Here is a 14,136-nt window from a genome sequence, read left to right as displayed (position 1 = left end):
TCATTGTATACCCATATTCATAGCAGCATTATTCACAAAAGTCAAAAGGTGGAGGCAATTCAAGTGTCCATGGATGAATGAATGAGTAAAAAAAAAAAAGAAAAAAAAATCTTGTGTATACACACAATAAAATATTATTCAGCCTTAAAAAGGAAGTAAATTCTGACACATACTACAACATGGATGAACTTCGAGGACATTGTGCTAAGTGAAATAAGCCAGTCACAAAAAAGACAAATACTGTATGATTCTACTTATGCAAGCTACCTAGAATAGTGAAATTCATAGAGACAAAGTAGAATGGTGTTTGCCAGGGGCTGTGGAGAGGGAGGAATGATAAGTTGTTTGACAGGTATAGAGTTTAAGTTTTGTAAGATGAAAGAATTCTGGAGATTGGTTGCACAACAAGTGAATGTATTTAGCAATACTGAACTGCACACTTCAAGAATTGTTAAGGTGGCTGGTGCACTTGCTCATGCCTGTAATCCAACATTTTGGGAGACTGAGGCGGGAGGATCACTTGAGCTCAGGAGATGGAGACCAGCCTGGGCAACATGGCAAAACTCTGTCTCTACAAAAATACAAAAATTAGCCAGGCATGGTGGCTCATAGATCTGTGGTCCCAGCTACTCTGGAAGCTGAGGCAGGAGGATTGCTTGAACCTGGGAGGCAGAAGTTGCAGTGAGCCAGATCATGCCACTGCAGCCTGGGCAACAGAGTAAGACCCTGTCTCAAAAAAAAAAAAAGAAAGAAAGAGAGAATTCCCCTTTCTGTAGTTAAGACACCAACCTGATATTTCGTTAAATATTTGTTTCATTTTGTTTTCCATTTTAAAGGATTTTTTTCCACCTTAATTCTTTCTTGTATAACACGGTTACGTTTCTATAGTTAAATGACACCACAAATGCATCAGAAGAAGTGCAGTTAGATCATGTTCTCTCCCCATTGGCAATCATTTTTCTTAGTACTTGATTTATACTTCCATTGTTTGTTTCTACAATTGTGGTAAGATATGTATATAATAGGCCGGGCGTGGTGGCTCACACCTGTCATCCTAGCACTTTGGAGGTTGAGGCAGGAGGATCGCTTGAGTCCAGGAGTTGGAGACGAGCCTGGGTAACACAGTGAGACCCTGCCTCTACAAAATATACAAAAACATTAGCTGGGCCTGGTGGCGTGGTCCCAGCTACTTGGGAGGCTGAGGTGGATCGCTTGAGCCTGAGGTTGCAGTGAGCTGAGATCATGCCACTGCACTCCAACCTGGGTGACAGAGTGAGACCCTGTCTCAAAAAAAAAAAAAAGAAAAAAAAATATATATATAAAATAACAGTTCCCATTATAACATAATTTTTTTTTTTTTGGAGACGGAGTCTCGCTCTGTCGCCCAGGCTGGAGTGCAGTGGCCAGATCTCAGCTTACTGCAAGCTCCGCCTCCCGGGTTTACGCCATTCTCCTGCCTCAGCCTCCCAAGTAGCTGGGCCTACAGGCGCCCACCACCTCGCCCGGCTAGTTTTTTGTATTTTTTTTTTTAATAGAGACGGGGTTTCACCGTGTTAGCCAGGATGGTCTCAATCTCCTGACCTTGTGATCCGCCCGTCTCGGCCTCCCAAAGTGCTGGGATTACAGGCTTGAGCCACCGCGCCCGGCCAACATAATTTTTTTTTTTTTGGAGACGGAGTCTCGCTCTGTCGCCCAGGCTGGAGTGCAGTGGCCAGATCTCAGCTTACTGCAAGCTCCGCCTCCCGGGTTTACGCCATTCTCCTGCCTCAGCCTCCCAAGTAGCTGGGCCTACAGGCGCCCACCACCTCGCCCGGCTAGTTTTTTGTATTTTTTTTTTTAATAGAGACGGGGTTTCACCGTGTTAGCCAGGATGGTCTCAATCTCCTGACCTTGTGATCCGCCCGTCTCGGCCTCCCAAAGTGCTGGGATTACAGGCTTGAGCCACCGCGCCCGGCCAACATAATTTTTTTTTTTTTGAGACAGAGTCTTGCTCTGTCACCCAGGCTGGAGTGCAGTGGCACGATCTTGGCTCATTACAGCCTCTGCCTCCAGAGTTCAAGTGATTCTCCTGCCTCAGCCTCCCAAGTCCTGGGACTTCAGGCACCCGCCACCGCACCTGGCTTGCTTATTTATTTATTTATTTATTTATTTATTTATTTTAGTAGGGACAGGGTTTCACCATATTGGCCAGGCTGGTCTCAAACTCCCGACCTTGTGATCCCCCCACCTTGGCCTCCCAAAGTGCTGGGATTACAGGCATGAGCCACTATGCCTGGCTTAACAATATTTTTTAGAATCAGTCGTCAGTGTCTCACTATGTTGCCCGGTCTGGAGTGCAGTAGCTATTCACAGGCACAATTAAAGCACACTACAGCCTCAAAATCCTGGTCTTAAGTGGGACTCAAGCAATCCTCCTGCTGGAGTAGCTGGTAATACAGTCTGACACCATCACACCTGGCACCATTTTAGCAATTTTTTTTTTTTTTTAATTGAGACAGAGTCTCCCTCTGTCCCCCAGGCTGGAGTGCAGTGGCATGCTCTCGGCTCACTGCAAGCTCTGCCTCCTGGGTTCATGCCATTCTCCTGCCTCAGCCTCCCCAGTAGCTGGGACTATAGGTGCCCGCCACCACGTCTAGCTAATTTTTTTGTATTTTTAGTAGAGACGGGGTTTCACCATGTTAGCCAGGGTGATCTCAATCTCCTGACCTCATGATCCGCCCGCCTCGGCCTCCCAGAGTGCGGGGATTACAGGCGTAAGCCCCCGCGTCCGGCCCATGTTAGCAATTTTTAAGTGTACAATTCAGTAGCAGCATAAAGTACATTTGGATTGTTGTGCAAGCGTCACTGTTAGCTATCTCCAGAACTTTTTCATTATCCCAAATTAAAACTCTGTAACCGTTAAACAATTGTTATCTGCTGGGCTTGGTGGCTCATGCCTGTAATCTCAGCACTTTGGGAGGCCAAGGTGGGCAGATCGCCTGAGGTCAGGAGTTTGAGACCAGCCTGGGCAACATGGCAAAACCTCTCGCTAGTAAAGATACAAAAATTAGCTAGGCTTGGTGGCAGGCACCTGTAATCCCAGCTACTCTGGAGGCTGAGGCAGGAGAATTGCTTGAACCCAGGAGATGAAGCTTGCAGTAAGCCGAGCTCATGCCACTGCTCTCCAGCCTGGGTGACAGAGCAGGACTCCATCTCAAACAACAGTAACAACAAACCATAACTCTCTATTACCTCCTTCCCCCTAGCCTCTGGTAATCACTATTCGGCTTTTTGTCTATGAATTCGACTCATCTAGGTATCTCATATAAGTGGAATCATATAATATTTATCCTTTTGTTTCTGACTTATTTCGTTTAGCATGTTTTCAAGGTTCATTTATGTTGTGTATGTGTCAGGATTTAATTCTTTTTAAAAGCTGAACAATATTCCATTGTAAATATACACCACATTTGGTTTATTCATTTGTCCATTGATAGGGCTGTTTCTACATTTTGGCTACTGTGAATAATGCTACTATGAACATGGGTGTACAAATATCTATTTGAGTCTCTGCTTTCAGTTCTTTGGGGTATATATGTAGAAGTGGAATTGCTGGATCATATGGTCATTCTATGTTTTATTTTTTGAGAAACTACCATACTGTTTTTCTTTGGAGGGGAAGACAAAGTTTCAATATTTTGCCCAGGCTGGGCTTGAACTCTTGATCCTCCTGCCTCAGCTCTGTGGGTAGCTAAGACCACAGCGACATGCCACCATGCTCCATATTTTATTTTATGTTTTCTTTTTTTTTTTTTTTAATTTTTTCTTTGAATTGAGACGGGGTCTCCCTATGTTGCCCAGGCTGGTCTTCAACTACTGAGCTAAGGGGATCTGTCTGCTTCAGCCTCCCAAAGTGCTGGGATTATAGGTGTGAGCCACCTTGCCTGGTGCATATATTTCCTTTTTTCTTTCTTTCTTTCTTTTTTCTTTTTTTTTTTTTTTTTTGAGACGGAGTCTCGCTCTGTCGCCCAGGCTGGAGCGCAGTGGCCGGATCTCAGTGGCCGGATCTCAGCTCACTGCAAGCTCTGCCTCCCGGGTTTAGGCCATTCTCCTGCCTCAGCCCCCCGAGTAGCTGGGACTACAGACGTCCGCCACCTGGCCCGGCTAGTTTTTTGTATTTTTAGTAGAGACGGGGTTTCACCGTGTTTGTCAGGATGGTCTCGATCTCCTGACCTTGTGTCCACCCGTCTCGGCCTCCCAAAGTGCAGGGATTACAGGCTTGAGCCACCGCGCCTGGCTTTTTTTTTTTTTTTTTTTTTTTTTTTTTTTGAGGCAGAGTCTTGCTCTGTCACCCATGCAGGAGTGCAGTGGCGCGATCTCGGCTCACTGCAAGCTCCGCCTCCGGGTTCACGCCATTCTCCTGCCTCAGCCTCCCGAGTGGCTGGGACTACAGGCGCCCGCCACTACGCCCTGCTAATTTGTATTTTTAGTAGAGACGGGGTTTCACAGTGTTAGCCAGGATGGTCCCCATCTCCTGACCTCATGATCCGCCCGCCTCAGCCTCCCAAAGTGCTGGGATTACAGGCATGAGCCACCATGCCTGGCCGGCCTGCTGCGTATATTTTCAATCCATTGCAGTCGCTATTGTTTTCAGTGCTAATGTTGTGTCATTAGCGAGAGCCCCTTCATGTTGACTCCTATATCCTTCTGATATGACTGTAATAGTCTGATATCTTCCTTGCTTTCTGGAATGACAAAATATTTGAGGCAGAACTTGTATATTTCCTGTTCCAAGCTTGGAACCACTCATTTCTCTAAAACATTCTGGGGTCCTTTCAGTGGGAAATGGCATAGGGCACCATCATCTGGGGGCTAGGAATATTCATCACTACATTTGTCCTAGGCCTTTTTACTGGACAAAGCTAGCAATTTTTTTTCCGTTTTGTAATTTAGAATCAAAGGATCATAGGGCTTCTATTTAACTTCTTTGATGGTATCCCTGTATCTCTTGTATCCCACATTTGGCTCATTTGACCAACCATCACTCTACACATATCATATTCCTTATACTTTGCTAGGTGCTGGGAATGCACATCAAAATTTACATTGCATGTAGTCTCCGTATTGTTTTTATGTGAATTAGTAAGGCTTTTTATTTTTTGTGTCGGCTTCTAGTTAAAACTGATGAGCAGTATTGGATTGGCTTGGCTGTGAGATTAGTTTATCTTAACGTATTTCTTTTTCAGCTCACTGGAACTTCCACCTGCTGGGTTCAAGCAATTCTCCCTGCCTCAGCCTCCTGAGTAGCTGGGATTACAGGTGTCTGCCACCACACTCAGCTAATTTTTGTAATTTTTAGTAGAGATGGGGTTTCACCATGTTGGCCAGGCTGGTCTCGAACTACTGACCTCAAGTGATCCTCCAACCTCAGCCTCCCAAAGTGCTGAGATTACAGGCTTGAGGCACTGCACCCAGCCCATCTTGATGTATTTCTTTCTTTTTTTTTAGACATAGTTTCACTCAAGCTGGAGTGCAATGGTGCGACCTCAGCTCACTGCAACCTCTGCCTCCCGGGTTCAAGTGATTCTCCTGCCTCAGCCTCCTGAGTAGCTGGGATTACAGGTATGTGTCCCCATGCCTGGCTAACTTTTGCATTTTTTAGTAGAGACAGGGTTTCACCCTGTTAGCCAGGATGGTCTCCATCTCCTGACCTCGTGATCTGGCCCCCTCGGCCTCCCAAAGTGCTGGGATTACAGGCATGAGCCACGGTGCCCTGTCCAGTCTCAGGTATTTCTTCATAGCAACGTGAAAATGAACTAATACGTATCCCAGAACCAGAAAATGTGAGAGTAGGAAAACAATTTACTGTCCTTGGGAACAGATAGACTTTTGGTCAGTCGGACTAGAGCAGAGCTATATTGTTGGACAAATCCTAAGTCCAAAACATTTTATGTGTTGGCGTTGATGCATGCAATTGCACTATTAGTGTTTTATTATTTGAAGTTATTGGCCCATATTAACTTGGAGAATTAACTTTCAGATATTTAATTAACACATTAGAGTGAATAAATGTATCAGGCTTTTCCAACAAGACATTCAGCCTAAAATAGGTTTGGAAAGGAGGTAAAGAACTAAGTCTAGCATAGGGCTGCTTGCTTGGAGAGTAGATTTGTTTTGGAAACCCTGGGCAGAGGAGGCATAATGGCAGTAGACACATACCAAGGAGCAGAGGGCACAAGAAAAGGTGATGCATTTGGAATATTCACCATTTTATGTTAGTTACATAAGATCCAGCAGCCAACCAGATTTTGGTTATGTGTTACCAACTTTCAACTCTAAAAAGTACTGGCAGTTTAAATAACTTTATTATAATAATGAGGTAAAAACAAGAATAGTATGAGCCGGGAACAGTAGTTCACACCTGTAATCCCAGCACTTTGGGAGGCCAAGGCGAGCGGATCACTGGAATTCAGGAGTTTGAGACCAGCCTGACCATCATGGTGAAACCCAGTCTCCACTAAAAATACAAAAATTAGATGTGGTGGTGGATGCCTGTAATCCCAGCTACTTGGGAGGCTGAGGCAGGAGAAGCGCTTGAACCCAGGAGATGGAGGTTGCAGTGAGCCCAGATCACACCACTGCACTCCAGCCTGGGCAACAGAGCAAGACTCCATCTCACAAAAAAAAAAAAAAAAAAAAAAGTACATGATGCTCTGTGATGGTAATCTTTAGATACACATTTTATGTTTTCAAATAAAAGTTTTAAATTACTAAGATACTTTAAAACACAAACGTCACATCATAGGATATGTATAAACCACAGGCAACACTTATTCTTTATTCTTAATGCACTAAATACATGAAAAATTTCAGACACCCAGATAGAAAACACAGGACTGAATTCATTTAAGACAGGGAATACTTTATTCAAAACCCATCACAGAAATGGACAGCTTGGGTCTGTAACAAAGCATTCATGTTTTAGAGCATACGTCAGTAATTGTATATAAGAGCATACACTGCTACATACAAATTAACTGATCAGACCACAACTTTTCAACGTTTAAAACAGAATAAGCTTCCCTGTAAAAGCAGCACCTTTGTGACATTTTAACTTTAGTATTCCTCTCCTTCTTCCTCACCCTCTCCTTCAACAGAATCCACACCAACCTCCTCATAATCCTTCTCAAGGGCAGCCATGTCTTCACGGGCCTCAGAAAACTCGCCTTCCTCCATCCCCTCACCCACATACCAGTGAACAAAGGCACGCTTGGCATACATCAGGTCAAACTTGTGGTCCAGGCGAGCCCAGGCCTCAGCAATGGCTGTGGTGTTGCTCAGCATGCACACAGCTCTCTGAACCTTGGCCAGGTCTCCACCAGGCACCACAGTGGGAGGCTGGTAGTTGATGCCAACCTTGAAGCCAGTGGGGCACCAATCCACAAACTGGATGGTACGCTTGGTCTTGATGGTGGCAATGGCAGCATTGACATCTTTGGGAACCACATCACCACGGTACAACAGGCAGCAAGCCATGTATTTACCATGGCGAGGGTCACATTTCACCATCTGGTTGGCTGGCTCAAAGCAAGCATTGGTGATCTCTGCTACAGAAAGCTGTTCATGGTAGGCTTTCTCAGCAGAGATGACAGGGGCGTATGTGGCCAGAGGGAAGTGGATGCGGGGGTAGGGCACCAGGTTGGTCTGGAATTCTGTCAGGTCAACATTCAGGGCTCCATCAAATCTCAGGGAAGCAGTGATGGAGGACACAATTTGACCTATTAACCTATTCAGGTTAGTATAGGTTGGACGCTCAATATCAAGGTTTCTACGACAGATGTCATAGATGGCCTCATTGTCTACCATGAAGGCACAATCAGAGTGCTCCAGGGTGGTGTGGGTGGTGAGGATGGAGTTGTAGGGCTCAACTACAGCTGTGGAAACCTGGGGCGCTGGGTAAATGGAGAACTCCAGCTTGGACTTCTTGCCATAATCAACTGAGAGACGTTCCATGAGCAGGGAGGTGAACCCAGAACCAGTTCCCCCACCAAAGCTGTGGAAAACCAAGAAGCCTTGGAGACCTGTGCACTGGTCAGCCTATTACAAAAGAGAGGAACAGAGGAAAGGTTAAGTTTTTGTTCTCTGTAGTACAATCATAGGAGATGTATTTTCACTTTTCATACCACTCCCAGGATTTAGATCTTATTTTGACAAATGCTTTTTAAAAAATTCTCATTAACATTTACAAAATGACACCAAATAGTTCATTTTAACTGATAAAAACCCCAAAAGAATGACTCATTCCACTTTTTATTAAAATAACAGTTCAATTCTGTGTTTGAAAAAAAAAAAGCAGTATTTCAAATGTGTTCTTTAGACTCATTAATTTACTTTATTCTTAAAAAGAAACATACCAGCTTGCGAATTCGGTCCAACACAAGGTCAATGATCTCCTTGCCAATGGTGTAGTGCCCTCGGGCATAGTTATTGGCAGCATCTTCCTTGCCTGTGATGAGTTGCTCGGGGTGGAAGAGCTGGCGGTAGGTGCCAGTGCGAACTTCATCTGGAGGAGGAGGGAAAGAAGGATGGAGGCAGTGGGTGAGTGGGCGAGTGACCAGTGGAGCCCCCAGGACAGACCTCCTGTACCAGCATCCTGGGATCTCACTTGGGTTACTGAGGTCAACTCACCAATGACCGTGGGTTCCAAGTCTACAAACACGGCCCGGGGCACATGCTTGCCAGCGCCCGTCTCACTGAAGAAGGTGTTGAAGGAGTCATCTCCTCCCCCAATGGTCTTGTCACTCGGCATCTGGCCATCGGGCTGGATGCCGTGTTCCAGGCAGTAGAGCTCCCAGCAGGCATTGCCAATCTGGACACCAGCCTGGCCAACATGGATGGAGATGCACTCACGCTGTGGGAAGGAAAAGTGAAAAAATTGTAAAATTAAGGCGTATTAGCATTTCAAACTTTTAGTAAACTTCTAAAAATATTTCTAACAATATACAGTTATTTTTCAGAATTATTTGAGGTCATATCCCTAGCACGATACAAAGATTAAGGAAAATCACCTGCTGCAAATGCTGCATATGGGTGTGGTCCGAATAATGATGTCGCCTTGACCCTATTCAGCACATGGTACCAGTCCATTGTGCCTACTACCATGCTTGAATAGAAGACTTTTCATATTTAGAAAGTATTCATTATTCAAAGCACAAATTTTGTAAAATGAAGTAAATCCAATTATGACTTAATTGGGATTAATTTTACTGCTTTCTTCCCTTTTAAATAAAGATGAAAGTTTCTTCTGAATAGGACTGACTTGATATTATAACATGGACATCTGTACTGCAGCTGAGGCAAGAAGCCACACCCTTCTGCAGTCTGTCTGCAGAATCCATCAATACAAGGGGTTTAGACAAGGTCTGCCTTCTGCATTGCTGCATTGCTGTATTTGCTGTGCCTGGTGCTAGCCTGTACTGTCTGCTACATTATTTAACAGAGCAAGCTCTATTTCCAGCAACTGCCTACATGATCTCATTGTGCTGTTTTGCCAGTTTTCCTCCTCTGACCCCGCCCGGGACCATGTGTCTGAATTGAAATGAATTAATGAAGATGCACTAGAACAAAAGACAACGGGATGCGGAGTGTAATTCTTCTTTGTCTGTAGCAATTTCATTACTTTTTTTTTTTTAAAAAAAGGTTTTTCCAGATCTTCTCCACTGTGAAAGCTGAAAAATTATCCGTATCTTAAAACACACACACACACACACACACACACACGTTCCTAAGTTAGAAACAAGCATCACATGAAAAGGTACCAAACAAAGAATAAAAGCCCAGTGGAACGATAATGAAATATTTATTTAAAACAAAATAGTATTTTAATCCTGAGATTCTCTACCCACCACATAATATTCATATTCTTTGCATCCAATAGAGGTTTTCTTCTCTGTGGTCTTTAGGGCTACCACTTTCATTGTCTATTCGCTGATGTGGTGGGGGCGGGGCGGAGGGGGGCGGCGGGGAAGGGCGTTTCCCTGGTCCTGACCATCAGGGTACCCTGGGGCTCACAAAGTGGGCTTTCTCCCTCGCTGAACGAGCAACACACACACACACACACACACACACACACACACTCTCTCTCTTCAGTCGGTCAGGGCAGGGCGTCCCCAGACCAGACATTAAAGAGTTTGTCAAGTGAATTGTGATTTTGCTCAAGAAAAAAAAAAAAAAAAAAGGTCATCTTACTTATAATAGCGAAGAAAACCCTTTTGGAGCCTACAGTTCCGCAATGATGAAAAGTTTTTTTAAAGTCAGCTCCTGACAGAGGGAGGAGGTTCAGTGAGGGCGAACCCCGCCCAGTGGCTCCAACGCCATAGAAGCCAGAAACAAACAACCCCGCCCCTGCGCCGCCCTGACACCCGCTGCCGGGGGCTCCGGTAGAAACTCACCATGTTTCCCCGGGAATGTGTGAGTGAGTATCTTTCCAAAACGCCAACGACCGCGAGGGGTCTTCCCACGCTAACCCCAGGCTGCGCTTTGTTCCCGTTCCCCCTCCCACATCCCCCAGCTCGCCCAACGCCCCCGCTCTTTTTGGGTGCCTCCTCCTCTCCCGGTCCCCAGAGAACGAGGCGAGACAGAAAGGGGCCCCTCGGCGTCTGCGAAACCGTGCGCACAGACACTGGACCCAGCCGGGACGCCCCAGATCCCTCGGTCGCGGCAGACGGGCTGCCCGCGACCCCGAAAGGCTGTCGGACAACACAGGCGCCCAGGCGCCGCCTTTGTTCCTCCCCAGCGCTCTGCTGCGCCCTGGGCTCAGTCCTGGCCGGGTTCCTGCACCCGCACTGCGGCGGCGGCTGGGCTGGAGGATTTGGGGCAAAGCTAAACCTCACAAAACACACCACCACCCTCGCCCAGAGAGCTTACGAAAGAAAAGAGCTTAAAGGTTTTCCAAGTAGAGCCTGGGGGCGCTGACTCCACCCAACGGCCACAAAGAGCCAAAGCCGATTCTCACCATGGTTGCTGCTTCGCGACTGCCGAGCAGATGGCGGAGACGAGGAGAAGGTTGTTGCTTCTTACAGCGCGACTCTTAGGCGGTCGATGTAAGAGAACCTGCGGCACATGGGCGGATGTGGCTCCATATATACAACTCGGTCACCATGGGGATGGGCCGGGGCCTTTTCCTGTTGGTCCAGACCCCCAATCTGCCCAGAGAAGCCATGACAGGAGACTGGTGATTGGTGCAAACGACGTGGGATGAGGTAATCTCTCCCCCACCCCTTTTTCTCTAGCATCCGTAGACTGTTTGCATCCTTTAGACAAAGAGACCGTGCAGAAGCATTCTGCCGAGCATCCATTATGGGGTGGGGTCGGGGAGGGGAGGAAGAAGAAAGGGGACTGGGGTTGGAAGACTTTATGTTGCTTAAACCTCAAAATGCAGTTAAAATTATCTATGTGAGGTTTTTTCCCCCTACCCTTAATAACAGATTTATGTTCAGATTAAATATTTAAAAGAAAATTACTGCCAGCCCCTCCCTCGCAGTATATTAAACTCGACTACATTTTGTTAGGGTTCAACATCTCTAATTGCTTTAAAAATAAAGTGGGAGAGAAAATGGGCGTGATGCTCAAAACGGTCTGGGTAATTGTGATTTTTTTTTTAATTTTAAAAAAAGATTTAGTCATACAGTCATTCAAAATGGTTTCTCAGGTTCAACTAACTTATTTTCAGAGCTTCTTTTGCAGGCACATGCACACCCGAATAGCTAAATAAAACCGGAAGATGGAAATAATAACCATACTAAATAAAGAAGCGAACAAATAGTTCTAACATGGCAATAATCAACAGCAAGTGCACGCAGAGTAGTTATAATAGTTTACTAGAGGTATTCCTTTATGAGAAGTCTATGTAACACATTTTGTGTAGGACATTGTCCTTTGGAATGAATCATCTTTCCTGATATAAAATTGGGAAAATACAAGGAGAAATAATTGAGCTCAGAAGTTAGCACTACATGTATGCAGTTACATATCTGCACTGGACTTTTGTCTGGAAAGTAACAAGCAAGATAATAGTAATAACCAAGACACCAAATTAAAAGAAGAGGAGAATATAATGTAAAAAGAAGACTATTTTGCAATGTTGCCTCCATCTGTAGACAACTGTGAAACATCAGCTCAATAACTGCATTTCCTTTTTATGTAGTTCTTATGTCAATTTGGTAAATATCCTCCTGCGAGTGGGCTTCTAATTGTGGGAATTTTAGCCAGCCTCACACCCTTGCTATTCAACTAGAGACTCTGGTGGTTGCTCAGTTGCCCCTTGGGACAAAAAGGCTTTGCTTTCACCCCTAGGAAATAAATTGGAGTAACATTGTCTTGCTATTTAGAAAGGCTCCATTCTCAGCAATGATGGGCTATGCAGAGTAAGTCACTGGATTTCGTACCACTGGATGTTGGTGATGAAATTTCAGAGGTAAGTAAGTTTGGCCACTAAAGTTGGAAATTTATTTTTTACAAATAATTTTTCCTTTTGGTTTTCAGCGGCAGATTTTCAGGGTGGGCAGCAACTACTCACACAGCACCCTGCGGAGCCCATTCATTCCTGCCAGGCTGGCAGGCTGAGCAGGGCGTGGGAGGGAGGGACTTGAGAATACAGCTGCTGCAGGTTGTGGTGTGACAATGGCGACCACGAATTTTTCTAGCCTACCATCCACAGTTCTGCTTTACTTGTTCAATTTTGCTTCAGTAATATTCTCTGGAAAAAAAAAATATCCAAAATGCAAAAATCATTTTATCTACTTATTACATATTTCCTAGGAAAAAATAATATTCAACATCATCTTATCTCCACCTCTTTAGCAAAAAAAAAAAAAAAAAACAAAGAAAGTATATTTCAGAAGAGACAGGAGGATTAGGTATTTGAATGCTTCTTTCAGAACCCAGAAATATATTTAACAAAAATAAGAATTAAATGGCATAAGGAAGCATAAGGATTAATAAGTAGCTCATTCAAAATACTTTCACAATTTTAATCATAAAATATATCAGACACTAATGGACCATAGCAACATGTACAAGTCTTTTTGGAATGAGAAGCAGAGCTTTGAATATTATTTTCTTTACAATATAAAAAGATTAATTAAGAAATATATTATTTTTTTTTTTTTTTTTTTTTTTTTTTTTTTTTTTTTTTTTTTTTTGAGGCGGAGTCTCGCTCTGTCGCCCGGACTGGAGTGCAGTGGCCAGATCTCAGCTCACTGCAAGCTCCGCCTCCTGGGTTTCCGCCATTCTCCTGCCTCAGCCTCCCAAGTAGCTGGGACTACAGGCGCCCGCCACCTCGCCCGGCTAGTTTTTGTATTTTTTTTTTTTTTAGTAGAGACGGGGTTTCACCGTATTAGCCAGGATGGTCTCGATCTCCTGACCTCGTGATCCGCCCGTCTCGGCCTCCCAAAGTGCTGGGATTACAGGCTTGAGCCACCGCGCCCGGCCAAGAAATATATTATTTACCCAATAGTCTCATTCCTTTATGCAATTTCCAAATGATTAAATAAAAGAGAGGAGTGTTCACGTATTTGGCTCTTTGTAATTCTATCTCAGAGCCATTCTGTTCCTTATGTAAATGAGGGTTATTCCTTCTGCTTGGGCATACAACAAGACCTAGGTCAGAAATAGACTATTTGAGCACTGATAATCTCAAATATATAAACAAAAGATCAGGGGATATAACTAATCTATAATCTTTGTTCCTTATTATCTGATTTAATAGCACACAAACTGTGGAAAGCAAAACTATTTTTCTTTACTAGTTCACCTCTTATTTTTATTGCCATTAAAAAAAACTTGACATCGGCCGGGCGCGGTGGCTCAAGCCTGTAATCCCAGCACTTTGGGAGGCCGAGATGGGCGGATCACGAGGTCAGGAGATCGAGACCATCCTGGCTAATACGGTGAAACCCCGTCTCTACTAAAAAATACAAAAAACTAGCCGGCGACGAGGCGGGCGCCTGTAGTCCCAGCTACTCGGAGGCTGAGACAGGAGAATGGCGTGAACCCAGGAGGCGGAGCTTGCAGTGAGCTGAGATCCGGCCATCGCACTCCAGCCTGGGTGGCAGAGCAAGACTCCGTCTCAAAAAAAAAAAAAAAAAAAAAAAAAAA

The 14,136-nt window shown here is 44.8% G+C and overlaps 1 protein-coding gene and 1 long non-coding RNA gene across 3 annotated transcripts; one reads left to right on the top strand and one right to left on the bottom strand.

The window, feature by feature from the left end:
* Positions 1-6,880: 6,880 nt before the first annotated feature.
* On the bottom strand, positions 6,881-11,339 carry LOC117090172 (tubulin alpha-1A chain). Of its 2 annotated transcripts, none has more exons than XM_033222209.1 (4): positions 10,431-11,339; positions 8,668-8,890; positions 8,394-8,542; positions 6,881-8,076 (listed from the first exon to the last, which is right to left on the bottom strand). In XM_033222209.1, the coding sequence occupies exons 1-4, from the start codon at positions 10,431-10,433 to the stop codon at positions 7,096-7,098; spliced, it is 1,356 nt and encodes a 451-aa protein (XP_033078100.1). In that variant the 5' UTR covers positions 10,434-11,339; the 3' UTR covers positions 6,881-7,095. The 2 variants fall into 2 exon arrangements, with proteins under 2 accessions (XP_033078100.1, XP_033078099.1); XM_033222208.1 differs by having other exon boundaries at positions 10,994-11,295.
* On the top strand, positions 11,113-12,873 carry LOC117090174. Its single transcript, XR_004439924.1, has 2 exons — positions 11,113-11,240; positions 11,725-12,873. It is a non-coding gene; the product is annotated as an uncharacterized LOC117090174 (long non-coding RNA).
* The last annotated feature ends 1,263 nt before the right edge of the window (positions 12,874-14,136 follow it).

The sequence above is a fragment of the Trachypithecus francoisi genome, unplaced genomic scaffold, assembly GCF_009764315.1.
Source record: "Trachypithecus francoisi isolate TF-2019V2 unplaced genomic scaffold, Tfra_2.0 Lachesis_group11, whole genome shotgun sequence".
NCBI classification, from domain to species: Eukaryota; Metazoa; Chordata; class Mammalia; order Primates; family Cercopithecidae; genus Trachypithecus; species Trachypithecus francoisi.
Note: the sequence above shows the minus strand (reverse complement) of the source record. Positions and strands in the feature narration are given on the sequence as shown.

Coding starts and splice junctions, on each gene's coding strand:
- LOC117090172 (XM_033222209.1), bottom strand. Junction 8,543..8,667: donor CTTGGAACCCACGGTCATTG/GTGAGTTGACCT, acceptor CTCCTCCTCCAG/ATGAAGTTCGCACTGGCACC. Junction 8,077..8,393: donor TGGACCGAATTCGCAAGCTG/GTATGTTTCTTT, acceptor CTTTTGTAATAG/GCTGACCAGTGCACAGGTCT.